At 51.0% G+C, this 16,185-nt stretch overlaps 1 protein-coding gene across 5 annotated transcripts; it reads left to right on the top strand.

Moving 5' to 3' along the window:
• Positions 1-364: 364 nt before the first annotated feature.
• On the top strand, positions 365-13,662 carry LOC116952628 (phospholipid scramblase 2-like). Of its 5 annotated transcripts, none has more exons than XM_076074335.1 (8): positions 365-547; positions 1,013-1,191; positions 1,929-1,971; positions 3,308-3,477; positions 4,148-4,315; positions 6,495-6,674; positions 6,928-6,998; positions 8,446-13,662. In XM_076074335.1, coding segments are annotated over exons 1-8 (1,050 nt in total). In that variant the 5' UTR covers positions 365-546; the 3' UTR covers positions 8,684-13,662. The 5 variants fall into 5 exon arrangements, with proteins under 5 accessions (XP_075930450.1, XP_075930449.1, XP_075930452.1 ...); XM_076074334.1 differs by having other exon boundaries at positions 367-547; positions 3,308-3,540; XM_076074337.1 differs by lacking the exons at positions 6,928-6,998; positions 8,446-13,662 and adding an exon at positions 8,021-8,071 and having other exon boundaries at positions 367-547; positions 3,308-3,540.
• The last annotated feature ends 2,523 nt before the right edge of the window (positions 13,663-16,185 follow it).

Genomic DNA, 16,185 nt, shown 5'->3' with positions numbered 1-16,185 from the left:
TATATTTTTATTATTTTATTGTTTCCCTTCTACGTGACTACCGAAAGAACCAAGAATATGGACCTCTTGTCTAATAACAATTAATTTGAGCAAACGCGACCGACTGACAGCACGAGTGATAGACAAACTGTGGACCGGTAGCATCTTAATTCCGACTCACCAGCACGGTGTAGTACAGTGTACAACTTTCTAGCCAAAAAGTTTTAAGGACGGGTTATTACATTGATTTTAAATCGATGCAATGAGAATATCCTCGACACACGAGACACGTTAGTGTGGGTCGTGTCGTGTGATTGGTCAATGAACGGCAGAAAACGCACGTGGCGGGTCACGTGACGCAGCCACGGCACGTGCGACCCAACGACCACGTGGCGCGAGGTGGGTGGTTGAGTAAACGAATTATTTTGAAAGTCGCCGTTTATTATGACTGTATACAGTATACATAGAGAAGCAATGTTATAACGACCACGTCTTAGGCCGGTCGCAATTTCAGGAGTAGATTTCGGAACAACACGGCTTGAAGTACGTCGCCTGCCTTTATCGACAAGTAAGCAATGTTGTGTGGCAAGGGGTGTGACAACACATCGGTATTGACCGGATTACCAAACGGACTCCCACGCTGTATTATTATAATCCAGTAGGTGTAAGTCACCATATTTATATACAGCAGTTGTATTGGGCTGAGTCTCTCAGTCACTAATATCTGAACCGGTCCTGGGCATGCCCTAGGTCAACTCAGCCCCAAAATAAATTAGCACACCAAGTCACCATTACAATTGAGGCTCCAACTCGGTCTCTGTTGAGTTCCCCACCTGGTTAACAAATCAACTCTCTAGAGTATGCGACTGCTGTAAATTTCCACACGATACGCCACTTTGTCGAGCTAGCATTTGCGATAGCCAGGTCGCTTCTGCAAAAGAGCTCAAGAGGAGCTTACCGAGTAAGATCGATGGTTTTATTTTTACATGAACTCGCGTCCATTTCCTTTTGTCGATGTGCCTGTGACTGACAGTGCGGAGAGTAGATTCGACCTCACCGTGGGGGGAGGCAACTCTCCAGCCACCCTTGCCCACACCATCCCCGATCTGCTTCTTGTCTGTGCCCCCAACCCAACAACACAAGAGCACGGTGTGGATTGCACCAGGCCCCCCGCAAAAAAACTGCCCCCCGGGACTGGAATTCATGTCACAGGTGAGGCGAAGGGGTTTGGAGGCAGTCACCCCCCGCCAGCGACAACGGAAGGGGGGGGGGGAGAGGCAGAGGAGCGACGCTCACAACAACGAGCGGAGCGCCGGGTGGCTAAAACACAGGGAGTTGGCGCAGTGGGGAGCACAGGTGGTGCATCTGGCATCTTGCCAGCCATCTCAGTCAGTCAACCCATGGCACCTGGGTCTGTCCCGTGACCTGTGAGCGAGGCTTCGACACTTTGCGTGCCCTCAAAGTGCACCTAGCATGGCACAAGCGCCGTGGTTACGTCACCGCTGTTTAGTGGTGAACGGCGGGGGTTGTTGTTGTTGGCTGCTGTTGAGAGGGAAAAATTTTGTAATTTTTGCCAAAAAAAATCTAGAATTTGGATATCAAGCAGAATTTCGGATTCATGTTCCAGATTTTTGGGTAGTTTACATCGCGAAATGTAACGCGGCTTCGTGCGAACAAAAGTGACGCCACCCGGTGGCGCTGCTGAAGCTGTCATACATTTTTCATAATCTTAGCTCTTTCGGTAAAGTCACGTTGAAGGGAAACAATAAAATAATAAAAATATATATTGCCACATGATAACTTTATTAATTGGATGCGTCGGGTGATTGGAGGCTGTATGACACACATTATACTTAACACGGTGATCTGACCCCAAAACTCAATTATAAATTCTAATATTGATTATGATTCATTAATTCACGTGATGTGTCCGTTGTTTTGTTTTGTAGGTTGATCAGCTGCTGGTGAGCAAATTAAGAGAAAACACTGAAGGTATCTCTTTATTTGTGATATTTTTTTTATAGAGAATTATTTCATTTTGGTTTACCGCGTTGGCTTTCGTGACCAATATCCATAATAGAGGTTTGGGGTTAGATCGTGTAAATATATAACTGTGTCGTTAAACCCGCCACCACCCAACAGCCAATTAGTAAGGTTTGTCACGTAAACAGAACGTGGCCAATTCGTTTCAAGTACAGCACACCGGTGTGTTGGAGAGTAAACCCATGACATTTACAAGTCGAGTGCATGGAGGTGAAACCCACAAATGTTGTTTATCCGTGAAAGCCTCTAAAAAATAGAAGCGAATAACTCAATGGGCCTTACTTGATAAGATAAAACATAGTTTAAAACATTTTAATGATTTGTTTACCTTTCTTTTACTTTGCACTCCCAGCGTGTTTGTGTATTGTTGTTGTAACGTTCTGACACGCCCCTACTGGGCATCTGTGAAAAACAAGCTTTATAGCCAAATCGGATTCCTCCAGTATGAATAAATATTCAGATTCTGAGTCTCAAGACTAACTTTGAGGAGGGTCCTGCCAAGTTTTCGCAAGGAGTGGCCGACTTGCTACGCGTTTCCCAATCCAGTAAACTTTGAATATTGTTTATTTAAACTTTGGACAACGACGCTTCACAAACAATGACCCCCACCATTCAGATATATTTAAAAATCGGAATGAGAAGTTTTATTTCCCGAGCAAAACCCATTGAACACCAATTTAGCTTTTTAGATCTCCTAGTTTATCTCCTGGCTTTCCATACACAGCGCCGCGTTGCGATCTGCCGATGATGCGTGCCATTTTAACAAAATTAAAAAATTGTCGTGGTGATTATTACCCTCCCGGGAATTACGTCGCCGCATCTTGGACGTCCACCGTGGGTGCAGACGGCACGCATGATTTCGCGGCTGACAACCATACACACCGCAGCATTGAAACTAAACAGTTTATTTTTTTATTTTACCAGGTAAAGCTCACTAAGCTATGTTGCTGTTTTGCACAAGCGACCTGGCCACCGCAAATGATAGGTCAACGAAGTGGCTTATCATCTTGTGGACGTTTATAGCGGCCGAGTACTCTGAACGCGTGATGTCGCTTCTAAATGTGGAGGGAAAAACCGGAGGACCCAGAGAAAAATCCACGCGACCACGGGGAGAGAGAAAGACAACGCAGACTCGAAATATACAGCAGCAGGCATCAGGCTCGGGATCGAACCCACGACCTCCTGTATACCAGGCGAGGTAGTGAACATCTCCTAGCCACCGCGGCGACAGGGGTGACCTGCCGGATTCTAAACCGCTCACCGCTAAATCCCACCCACGGGGCAGGGACGGCGAGCGAGCCGGGCACGGTGAGCTTCAAGGTGAAGAACAGCATGGGCCAGCGCGTGTTCTTCGTGACCAAGAGGCCCTACCCGGCGCTGGCGCCGATGCCCAGCAGGGTCCAGGGCGCGGCCTGCTCCTGGGAGGCGACCATGACGGACGGCGGGTCACGCGAGGTGATGCGGGTCGTGCGCAGGTTCCGCTGTGGCTGCCACCGCTGCAGCTGCAATGTGGATGACGTGAGTGAGCGCGCGTGCGTGCGTGTACTGGCAGTCTGTTTCGACGGTATCTGCGTGTGGGTCTGTTCCGTGGCCTGTCAGCGAGCCTTCGACACTTGACGCGCGCTCAAAGTGCGCGTGGCCTGGCACAGGCGCCGCTGTGACCTCACCGTCGCTTAGTGGCGAATGGCGGCTACGTTGGTATTGTGGGGAGCGGTAGTGCAGCGGTTAGCGCTCCGCTCCGCTGTGAACCTGGCGCTATGAACCGAGTTCCATTCCCGCTCACGGCCACCGACGCCAGTGACGATTCTCTGAACCGGTGCTGGGCCTCCCCTAGGACGACTCAGCCTCAAATGAGTACCTGGGTGTGGTGCGTAGTAAACATTGCCACGAGTGAGATGAGTGCGGCCAGGCGTGGTGTTGCCAACACGGCCACCTCGTGCGCCGTGCCGCTAACAGCAACGGCACTCGCCTCAACAGCCTGTTTAGGCTATACAGCGAAGGGACCTTTGTGTTTTGGAGTGAATTGGAGAGCGAGCGAGAGAGAGAGAGGGGGACGGCCATGCGGTGTGGCGATGGCTCTGCGATGTTTCTAACGCTGCCGCCGCCGCCACCACCACCATGGCAGCTGGAGGTCCACTCCCCTCCGGGCTCCATCATCGGCTACCTGCGGCAGAAGGTGACTGAGACCGAGCCGACGTTCGCCGTCACCGACCTGAGCAACAAGGCTCACCTGTGGCTCCGCGGGCCCAGCTGCGCCGTCTACTGCACCGTCAACAACGCCGTGAGCTACCAGGTGAGGGTAAAGCACAAGGCAACCCTACCAGGTGCGTCACAGGTGAGTGGCACTAGGTGCAGTTGCGGGAGCCAGGCGCGCTTTGGGTGAACGGGAATTAAAAACTACGGATTTTGCGGGAGGTAAGCTGGAATCCACTCCTGCACTCTGCGCTCAGCCACTAGCACCGCCCACTACCACACTTTTGTGTGTGGTGTGACATGGTAGCCCCACCATGTTACCCCACTGGGCGATACGATGGCGAGATGTTAACTACTTCGCCTGGTATACAGAAGGTCGTGGGTTCGATCCCGATCCTGATGCCTGCTGTATATTTGAAATTTCCGTGTTTTCCCCGTGGTCGTGTGGATTTTTCTCCGGGTCCTCCGGTTTTTCCCTCCACATTTAGAAGCATGCGTTAAGAGTATTTGGCTGCTATGAATGTCCACTTCTTTGAGCTATCATTTGTGGCCAGGACGCTTCTGAAAAAGAGCTATACAGCTCAGTGGGCCTTACCTGGTAAGTTTTCAATGAACATGACAGTCACATAGTAAAGTGTGAGTAAAGTGTACGTACTCCCAGCTCCATAGTCACATAGTAAAGTGTAAGTACTCCCAGCTCTACCAAGACGTCTGGCCGCTGTGGAAGAGCAGGCAAAATACCCTCCTCTGGAGGGCCTCTGGAGAGCTTCCTCTAGTGGAGGCCCCTTCCACCTGCAGTGTTGTGAGTGAGCAATTGCAGGGCTGCGTCTTTACCTGTAATCTCTTGAAATATATTTAATACAAAAACGTAAATGAGGCCCCTGACACTGCAGGAGTTTTAGGTCCTGGCTGAATGTCTCACTTGCCTACCCTGTCCCCAACTCCCCCCGACTCTCAGCTACCCCCCCCCCCCTAATCCAACCCGCACCTCCGATTAGCGTGGTCAGCTATGTACGGTGCGAAAGAAGTTCAAGATATTAACCTTATGGCGGGAGCCTGGGGTCCCGAATAAACGGAAGTCAAAATCGTAATAAATTAATTTATTTTTGGCGACTCCGTCCAACCGCGCACATAAACGCCGCGACCCACCCGGCGCGGATCATTCTGTTGTCGTGTCGTCCAAGCGTATGCCCAGAAGAAACAAAACTTTCAAACTTTAATTAGCGCATCGTGTAGAGCTCGTCGAGAGGAATATACTCTCGTATCGTTCGCCTTCAACAGACGTAAAATGACGTCGCAACGCGGCTCTCGCGAGAGCCGGGGGCTCATGGGAGCCCAGGGTCCCTCCATAAGGTTCACACATGACCAGTCACAAGCTAATCCCTCAGCCATTTCAATGCTAAATTACTAGTTGCCTCTGTGGATGTGTAGGTTTTGACTTTAACATAGCCATTTCTGTGACCAGTCACACGCTAATCCCTCAGCCATTTGCACAAGCTAATCCCTTAGCTATTTCAATGCTAAATTACTAGTTGCCTCTGTGGATGTGTAGGTTTTGGCTTTAACGTAGCCATTTCTGTGACCAGTCACACGCTAATCCCTCAGCCATTTGCACAAGCTAATCCCTTAGCTATTTCAATGCTAAATTACTAGTTGCCTCTGTGGATGTGTAGGTTTTGACTTAAACATAGCCATTCCCGTGACCAGTCACAAGCTAATCCCTCAGCTATTTGCACAAGCTAATCCCTCAGCTATTTCAATGCTAAATTACTAGTTGCCTCTGTGGATGTGTAGGTTTTGACTTTAACATAGCCATTCCCGTGACCAGTCACAAGCTAATCCCTCAGCTATTCGATATGTAAACCCCTTTGTCAAGGTGCCTCACTTCTCCCAACCAGCTTAAAAGTCGCTACGAATCTTAACATCGTTCATTGAAGCTCTGTCGTCCCGACAGGTGTGTTGCTTTCACCTGAAGACGGCCGCTTGCGTTGTGGCCGAAACGTCGTGAGAATTTTATTGTTATCTTATTATTTTATTCTCATCCTACGTGACCTTACCGAAAGAACCAAAGAAGATACGTACAAAGACTCACACAGAGACCCATCGTTTGTTGTCCTTTCCCGGCACCTCCGACCAGCACGGTTCGCTACGCACGGTGTGAAAAGAAGTCCCATAGCACGTACAAACCCCAGCCCTGCCGACAGTGTGCCCGCGCAGGAGCAATCGCCCGCGCTCCCGTCGCAACGCTCCGAACGTTTTTTTTTTGTTTTTGTCGCCAGATCTTGAGCAAGGACGAGAGGAATCAGGTCGGCGCCGTCGTCAAGCAGTGGATGAAGGAGGCAGCCGCGGAGGGCGCCGGCGGCGGTGGTAGCAGCAAGGGAGGGAAGACCTTCATCCAGTTCCCCATGGACCTGGCACCCAAGCTGAAGGCGACGCTGCTCGCCAGCTGTTTCCTCATCGTGAGTCTCTCCGCGTAACCCCGGGGGCAACGCCGAAGCCGCGCAGCTCCGACCCGCAGGGCCCACACCGGAGCGGCGCGTTTACTTTGTTGCTGTTGACAACTGCAGTGTTTGGACTATTTTAAAACGAGCAATACGCTGTATATCCTCTCTGGCAATAAAACAGGTGTTCAGACACCAAATAGATGCCTTTCGCAAGGAATCAACGACTGCGTTAACACCACGTGCTTGCTCTCTGGTTCTTTCGGTAAAGTCACGTAGATGGAAAAAAATTACAAAAGAGAGGCACGACGTTTCGGTCGCAACACAAGCGTCCGTCTTCAGGTGAGAAAATGATCTGCTGTTGTGGCTTTATATGGGCACGGGAGGGGGGGGAGGAAAGGGGGGGAGGAGTTTTTTTTGAGTCGTGACTGCAGAAGTTCACGGGGGAGAGGTGGGGTAGGGTTTGTGGCGTGCCAGGGACGGGTGGTGAACATGCAAACGAACACGCTCTGGTAATCTGTGCATTGTCTCTGAAACTGATTGGCCTACACCAGAAGGCTGTCTCTGGTGTGGAAGAGCAGAAGGCCGTCCCGAGGGAGCTCGTGCCTTCGTCAGAATTCCGAATCGGAACCTTGATGGATCCTGGAAGAATCCTTTGAGAGCTCTTTTTCACACGTGTCTATTCAGAAAGTTACAACAAACAATACAAACAAACGATAGGAGTGCCGAGCATAGGAAAGGAAAGGAAGTCACTAAAAATAAATGCATAAAATAGATACAGTTCCACCTCCTTCGTGTCTCCATTGTCGCTGGGTTTATCCTGGACGAATCCGATGAGCTGTGAAGCTCTTTTTCACACGCGTCCGGTAGGGGGCGGGTCAGCAAGTTTCAAGCGGGGGGGGGGGGGGGGGGTTAGCAGGGCCTGTCATGGCGCCGGGCTTAACCTCGCCGTAGGCCTCCTGCGACGACGTGGCGAGATGTGGACCAGTTCGGTCAGGGCAACGGGGGCCTCTAGGTTTCTGATGATGATTGATGACGATGATTGATGATGATGATGACTGATGATTGATGACGATGATTGATGATTGATGATGATGACGACTGATGATTGATAATGATTGATGACGATTTGATGATGATGATAATTGATGACGATTATAATGATTGATGATGTTGATGATGACGATTGACGATGATGATTGATGATCGTGCTGCTTGATGGCGTGTGTGGTCGGTGTCTCCACCTGCAGGACCACGTGTACACCAGAGATGATGATGATTGATGATGATCATGATGATCATGATGGATGGTGATGATGGTGCTGGTACTTCACCCCGTGTGTGGTCGGTGTCTAGACCTGCAGGACCACGTGTACACCAAAGATGATGATGATGATTGATGATGATCATGATTTAGATTTTTGGTGATGGTGCTGCTACTTCACCCCGTGTGTGGTCGGTGTCTCCACCTGCAGGACCACGTGTACACCAAAGATGATGATTGATGATGATCATGATTGATGAGGGATGGTGATGATGGTGCTGCTACTTCACCCCGTGTGTCTCCACCTGCAGGACCACGTGTACACCAAAGATGATGATGATTGATGATGATCATGATTGATGAGGTATGGTGATGATGGTGCTGGTACTTCACCCCGTGTGTCTCCACCTGCAGGACCACGTGTACACCAAAGATGATGATGATGATGATCATCATGATGATCATGATTGATGAGGTATGGTGATGATGGTGCTGGTACTTCACCCCGTGTGTCTCCACCTGCAGGACCACGTGTACACCAAAGGGCAGCGCAGGGGGGGCGACGGCATCGACGCAGCACGCCCGCCCGAGACGCGGTCGCTCTGCAGCTGGCGCTGAACAGGGCAGACCCCTGCAGAGAAACCGGCGAGCGTGGCCAGTCGACATCATCGTCAACATCATCGTCAACATCATCGTCGTTGACATCGCCAACATCATCGTCAACATCATCGTCAACATTATCGTCAACACTTCCACGTTATAAACCGCAGCGCGTAGCCCGTCAACATCGTCAACATCGTCAACGCCTCGACGTTAGATGTTCACGCCACGTGCAACTCACACGTTTAAAATTTGATCCAAGCTGAACCACCCAATTGCCCCGGAAGGCCCCACAGCAACACACCGGCGAGTTTGTGCTCCTGGACATCGCAGCGCGCGCCGTTTTGAGCTCAGTGAAAGTGCATGAAAGCATTGGTTTGTTTATTAGATAAAAGGTTGAAAGCCCGAAACTTAGCGTTCTTGTTTTCCTGGTTGAGACCCCGATGTTATGAAGGTGGCTGGGACATTGCTCGCGGCTACCGTGCTGGGATGTTCAAAACCCGTGCGTCAATTACAAATAAATATAACTATCCCGTGCAGTTCCCCGCACTCTCCAGCAGATGTGAGCATAACGTCAGACAAACAGCGTCTCCCCCCGTGTGTCTCGCTGTGCTGAATGAGGCCGAGGTGGTTTCAGGGGACGGTGTGATGCCTCATGCGCAGCCCCGCCAGCCCCAACCGCGCCACGGCCCTCTCGGGAGAGCGCGGGCATTGATTCAGCGCAAAGCGGAACGCCGGATCGCTTTCGGCAACCACGGTGGCTCATCAGCAGAAGCAGGCCCCCCGGAGCCAACACCCTGGCCACAACAATAATAAAATCACAAGTTTCAACTCGCAGCACTGCCCCACCGTCGCCACAGCAGTGCTGTTCGATCGCTCTCGTAGAGATAAAAGAGGATGACGAGTTGCAGGTGCGAGGAGGAGCCGCAGCCGAGCGGGAAGGCAGCAGAACGCGCCACCAAGCTCTGCGGCCCTCGATATATCAAGGTGTTATCGGCCAAATAACGAGCGTTTAGACGGTAAAACGCCGGTAAATAACGCCCTTTGGATGTGACGCTCCCTCCAGCCAGCCAAACTTCATTTTTCTTCTAATGTCGTGTGGCAATAAGTCCGATTTACAAGGCGCACAGGGTTCCTGTGAGCGAATTGCTCACCCGAGGCCGAGGGGGCCATGAGGCAAGGCCCCCCCCCCCGCTCCTTGTCTCGGTAATGGGTTGGGGGAGGCATTCGCGGTGCTGAGTCCACGCGAAGGCAGAGGAGGAAAGCGCAAACAAATGACGAAATGTGCAGTGGGCACCCAGGGGCTCTCTGCCCGTGGGTCGTGATGGTGATGGTGATGATGAGGCCGTGCGGGTTTCAGCGAGGAGGCGGCAGGGGAGGGGAATGAATTCCGCGCGGTACAATCGCTCGCGCCGTGGGACTTGGACGTACCACTTGGAGCCCACATTGATCCCTGCGAACGGCCTCACGTCGGCCCAAGCTCGGAGGTTCATTGAGTGGCAATACATGACATGTACGTTCGAAGGCAGTGTTCTTCACTCATGTGCAACGGGGGGGGGGGGGGGGGGCGGGGAACTTTCGCCGATAAGACATCAGTGTGCGAGGGCCGCCACATCATTTGAAACCATCGGGGGGTTGACAGCAGCATGGTGATGATGATGATGGGGGGGGTGTTTGTCACGTGTCGTTGTGTATTGTCGGGCGGCCGCACTAAAGGGCCCACCAGGGGCCACCAGGGGCCCGCGGGCCTTGCAATGAAGAACGCCGATGCAAGGAAAGCTTCGCAGACTGTTGGGGCGAGTGCTGTAAGCGAGCAGCACCTATGAAGGCCGGCACGGCACACGAAGGGGGTGGGTGGCCAACACCACGCCCGGCCGCCTTTGTCTCCCCAGTGGCGATGTTTACACATCGCACCGGGTACTCATTTGAGGCCCAGAACCGGTTCAGATAATCGTCACCGTAGCGCTAACCACTGCACCACCGCTCCCCACACGGACACACACGGACGGACAAACACGGCTCCCCAATGAGCTTCATTCCCTAGGAGAACAGCAGTTGGGCCTCGGCTGGCTGCAGGATGAATGTCACGGCCAGGGGGCACAGAATTCCAGAACACATTTCCAATCCGAGTCCGTGCCCCCTACCTACCTGCCCACCACCCCACTCCACCACAATCCACCGTGGATAAATCAATACGAACTCCCCCACAATCGGCGAGATCGTGGTGATTGTTGAACGCAGGTCCCGTCGCTGCCGCCGCTTGCGCGTGTGCGCGTCGCTAACAGCACTTGCCCCTACAGCCTGTTAAGGCTATATGGGGGATCTTTGTCTTTTGTGTGTGCCCTCGCAGCTCAGGGTCTGTTTTTGTCCGTGTGATTGGGGGGGGGGGGCATCTCTTTGCGTTTTTGACTGTTTCACCACTCGCCACCCACAACCCAGTGATGCCAAACGCCCCGTCGTTATTCAGTGCCGCTGATTTTGTAAATCCCGGTCGAGGTTAAAACGAACCGCACGACTTTAAAAATGTCAGTGCGCGACTCGCCAAGCAAAGTCCCGGGAGTGATGTCCTGCTCTTGTTTGCAAGCGCTGTGGAAATTCCACATTCCTTTGGCGGGCGGGGGGGTGGGTGGGCGAGTCTACACATTGGGCAACCACTGTTCACTTGCCCCGGGGGGGGGGGGGCATGATAACGCTGAGTTCAAGCCCCCACAACTTGAATTCGAACTCGTAACCTTCTGACTGTGAACCGCTCAAATGCCGAGGCGTCTTATAATTATTGAACGCGTGGTCAATTTGGTGACTAGGCTCATGACCATCAACTTACCGCATCTGAAAACCCCGTGTATTCACGTTCGCGTGGAACCCGGAATTGAACCGGGGATTTTTTGTTTTGGTGCCGGCTCACCTCTGGGACCCATTGAGCCACAACACGCTGGCTGCTGTCCAAACAGCCAGCGCGGGGAGTTTCAAGATTGATGTTCACTTCGATTAAACAAAAAGCACATGTGTAGAAATCAAATGTACTGAGAACCTTTGACTGATAAATGTGTTGTTGACAATTCCACGGGGATGAACCGCTTACACGTCTCTGAATGATAACATATCTTCTCAAGCGTTATATTGCCGTATTCCCTCGACCACAAGACGCACTTATTACCCCCCCCCCCCCCCCCCGGTGCTTCAAATCAACAGTCTGGAGTTCGTCTGGCAATCCAGTGGATGTACGTGAGTGCGTGCGCGTGTCCGCGTGACCAGATGTCTATCGGTGTATTGGCGACCGGCCACGAGTCACTTTCCGGAGCGTCTTTTAAACAAGAAGTAATATTATTGAAAAAAAACTTTAAAAAACGCTTTTAAGAAATGTACCGGACTAGTAATGGAAGAACTCCACGACTCCAGGAAGTGGCCCCGAAGCTTGCCACAACGTAAGGGGGCCGTGGCCAATTACAGCCAACGTCAGTTGACAATTAGACCCAAGCCAAAACATAACATATTTTAAAAATATATATAGATTTTTGTTTTATGATAGAATATAGTATTGTCATCAGTATGACATAAGTATACCAAGTTTGCAGTCGATAGCACATTGGGAAGTGGGTACAAATTGAGTTACAAGATTTGAGGATACAACAACAGACAGAGTGAGTTTATAAAAAAACGTGTACTGTAATAATAAAAATAACGTCGCTCAGCTGGTCTGGGAACGCCTGAGAATTCCCCGTGAAGAGCTCGAGTGTGTTTATAGTAGTGTATAGTGTAGTGTAAGTGTATTGTAGTGTATAGGGCCACGGTTCTTGACGAATGTGTTAAAAAAAAGTTTGCTACGTGTGACGTTGTGACACGGCTCGGCTCGGGTTCTGCAGTGTAAATAAAACCAACCAGGCCACGTGGGCCCCGGCACGGCTCAGTTGTGCAGTGGCAAAGAGACGGACAAAGTGGCAGCCCGCGCTCCTGCGAGAGAAGTTCTCAGTCCCCAGTGCAGGCCCAGCTGGATCCAGTTCCAGGGATTTCCCCCCCCAACCCACCCAGCGTGGTACAGCGATCCGTTACATCGCCGTATTTCTGATTCGAGGGACTGCGTTTTAGTTGCACCACGTGTCACATTACGGCTGGGTTTTTAATTTTAGACCCATAATTTTGCGCGTTTCCCTTCTCCCCAGGAAGAAAATAGCTTTTGGCTTGGCGCTTGACCTCAGAGATTTGCTCAACGATGGTCCACAATTTCTCGTCAAGTGGAGATACGGTTTTTAAAAATATTTTTTAAAGGAAACTGTAAAGTACAAAAATGTTGGCACGCATTGTACACATACACACACATTTAAAGATTATTGACACGCACGTAAAATATATATATACGGTATTGAGAGCGACACAACATCAGTACACCCGCCCTTTCAACGACAGAACTCACGAATCTTGATTACGTATGCGGACAATCTCCTTGAATGATTTGGCCAATACCAGGAATAAGTGGCCACACACTTAGTATACCATGCAAACTTGCACTAGTCTGGTATCAGCACATATTCTGGAGTTCAATCTCTATATACAGTGAGGGGAAAAAGTATTTGATCCCCTGCTGATTTTGTACGTTTGCCCACTGACAGAGAAATGATCAGTCTATAATTTTAATGGTAGGTTTATTTGAACAGTGAGAGACAGAATAACAACAAAAAAATCCAGAAAAACGCATGTCAAAAATGTTCTAAATTGATTGGCATTTTAATGAGGGAAATAAGTATTTGACGTCACATCTGTCATGTCACCCGCGCATGCGTAGTGCCCGGCGAACCGAGTTCGATTCCCGCTCACGGCCACCACCGGTGACGATGTATTGAACCGATCCTGGGCCTCCTCTAGGTCAACTCAGCCTCAAACGAGTAACTGCTGTGGTGTGTGAACATCGCCACTTGGGAGACAAAGGCGGCCGGGCGTGGTGAATCCAAGTCCCGGGCGAAGCCGGGTAGTAAAGCTAGTACAGGATTTAACAAACCCACATTTGTGTTAGTAATAGGTTTTTACCCTTTTAGCTGGCACAAAAAACTGACACCTTTATACAAGGGATCATGTTTGCAATAACCACAACACAAGCAGTCAAAAATGCAAACAAAAAGAAACAACTCTGATAATGATATGCACTGTCCTTGAATTTGATTGGTCCACACCCGAGACGGCTTTTCACATTTGTGTTGTAATACAAAAAAATATGTACAATGGAAATGCCAATCATATCATCAGGAAAGTCTCACTGAGTCTCAAGACACTTTCTTTCGGGGCAAGATGCTGCAGTGTCGATGATGTTTGGCCAATTCGCACCTCCGATTATCACGGTTGACTACGTACGGTGCGAAAGAAGTTAAAAATAAACAAGTGCAATACCGTGATTGAGCAGCTGACGCTCATCCACCGCATACATCGTTTCAAATTTGTACGCTTCCTTACCAGCATGGCGCTGTGTGGGTTTAGGGCAGTGTTCTCTTCATTGCAAGGCCCGTGGGCCACTGGCCTGCACCCTGGTGGCCTTTAGTGCAGCCGCCGACAATACACAACACGTGGCAACAACCCAAATCGTCCGCGTGTTGTCAGACCCCAACGGTTTCAAATGCGTGGCGGTCCTCACGCTGACGATGCCTTGTCGGAGAAAGTGGCCCACCCTCTGAAAGTGTGTGAAGGACAACTCCTTTAGCGTGTTGACACGAGAGCGGCTCTGTGGTTTCTAAAGTACCTTTACCATGGGCTTTTTCAAGAGGTTAATCTATCAGATAGTGGGCAGGTGGCTCAGCACCCCAGAGGGGAGACTCTGCCGGTTACAGAGACGCATCCTGGGGTTTTGAATCCAGATTTCGGCCACCTCGTGGATTGAACCAGGTTCTCAAGCTTAGCGAGATCGCGATCCATTTGCAGATAGCCCCAACCGATAGCTCCATGACCCCTTTAATTGCATATCAGTGGCCTCGGTGTACGCACACCATCGAAAGTCGCGAGGCAATCTCGCCGGGCTCTGCTGGACAAAGTGTCATCGGGAGAGTGTTTGGCGCTCAAATAAGTGTGTTGAGATTAGTGGTGGTGGTGGTGGGGGGAGAGGAAGGACACGTGGTGGATCGAGGCTTTGAATTAAAACCTACAGGAGTTTTCTCGACGATGTTTCCCTCTTGTTTCAGTGGGGTATCTTCAAATGGATCTGCCTGGATAGTAAGTTTCTCGTTTAACAGCGGTAGATGCGTTCCGAAAAAGTTAAGTGGGGGGGGAAAGTCCCCACGAAATAACGTAACGATGAAGTTAAGCGAGACACGGTGAACTTCTACGCACACGCAGTTAGATGGCAGGACAAATAACTGCGGGTTACCGGCGTCGCGTAGCTGTGTCATTGCGCCTACTGAATCACTGTACAGCTCAGCCGGTCAGCTCAAGAAAGTAGGTCGTCGTCGACCGGTTCAGAAACCGCGTTATAGCGGGGCACGTACTACGTTATAGCGGGAAGCGTACTACGTTATAGCGGGGAGCGTACTACGTTATAACGGGGCGCGTACTACGTTATAGCGGGGAGCGTACTACGTTATAACGGGGCGCGTACTACGTTATAGCGGGAAGCGTACTACGTTATAGCGGGGAGCGTACTACGTTATAACGGGGAGCGTACTACGTTATAGCGGGGAGCGTACTACGTTATAGCGGGGAGCGTACTACGTTATAACAGGGCGCGTACTACGTTATAGCGGGAAGCGTACTACGTTATAGCGGGGAGCGTACTACGTTATAACGGGGCGCGTACTACGTTATAGCGGGGAGCGTACTACGTTATAACGGGGCGCGTACTACGTTATAGCGGGAAGCGTACTACGTTATAGCGGGGAGCGTACTACGTTATAACGGGGAGCGTACTACGTTATAGCGGGGAGCGTACTACGTTATAGCGGGGAGCGTACTACGTTATAACGGGGAGCGTACTACGTTATAACGGGGAGCGTACTACGTTATAGCGGGGAGCGTACTACGTTATAGCGGGGAGCGTACTACGTTATAGCGGGGAGCGTACTACGTTATAGCGGGGAGCGTACTACGTTATAGCGAGGCGCGTACTACGTTATAGCGGGGAGCGTACTACGTTATAGCGGGGAGCGTACTACGTTATAGCGGGGAGCGTACTACGTTATAGCGGGGAGCGTACTACGTTATAGCGGGGAGCGTACTACGTTATAACGGGGAGCGTACTACGTTATAGCGGGGAGCGTACCACGTTATAGCGGGGAGCGTACTACGTTATAGCGGGGAGCGTACTACGTTATAGCGGGGCGCGTACTACGTTATAACGGGGCGCGTACTACGTTATAGCGGGGAGCGTACCACGTTATAGCGGGGAGCGTACTACGTTATAGCGGGGCGCGTACTACGTTATAGCGGGGCGCGTACTACGTTATAACGGGGAGCGTACTACGTTATAGCGGGGAGCGTACCACGTTATAGCGGGGAGCGTACTACGTTATAGCGGGGAGCGTACTACGTTATAGCGGTGAGCGTACCACGTTATAGTGGGGCACGTACTACGTTATAGCGGTGAGCGTACTACGTTATAACGGGGCGCGTACTACGTTATAGCGGGGAGCGTACTACGTTATAGCGGGGAGCGTACTACGTTATAGCGGGGAGCGTACTACGTTATAACGG

The sequence above is a fragment of the Petromyzon marinus genome, chromosome 47 (genome assembly GCF_048934315.1).
Source record: "Petromyzon marinus isolate PM22_M1 ecotype Great Lakes invasive population chromosome 47, UKy_Petmar_22M1.pri1.0, whole genome shotgun sequence".
NCBI classification, from domain to species: Eukaryota; Metazoa; Chordata; class Hyperoartia; order Petromyzontiformes; family Petromyzontidae; genus Petromyzon; species Petromyzon marinus.
The sequence above is the reverse complement of the archived record's forward strand: the minus strand, read 5'-3'. Positions and strand labels throughout refer to the sequence as shown.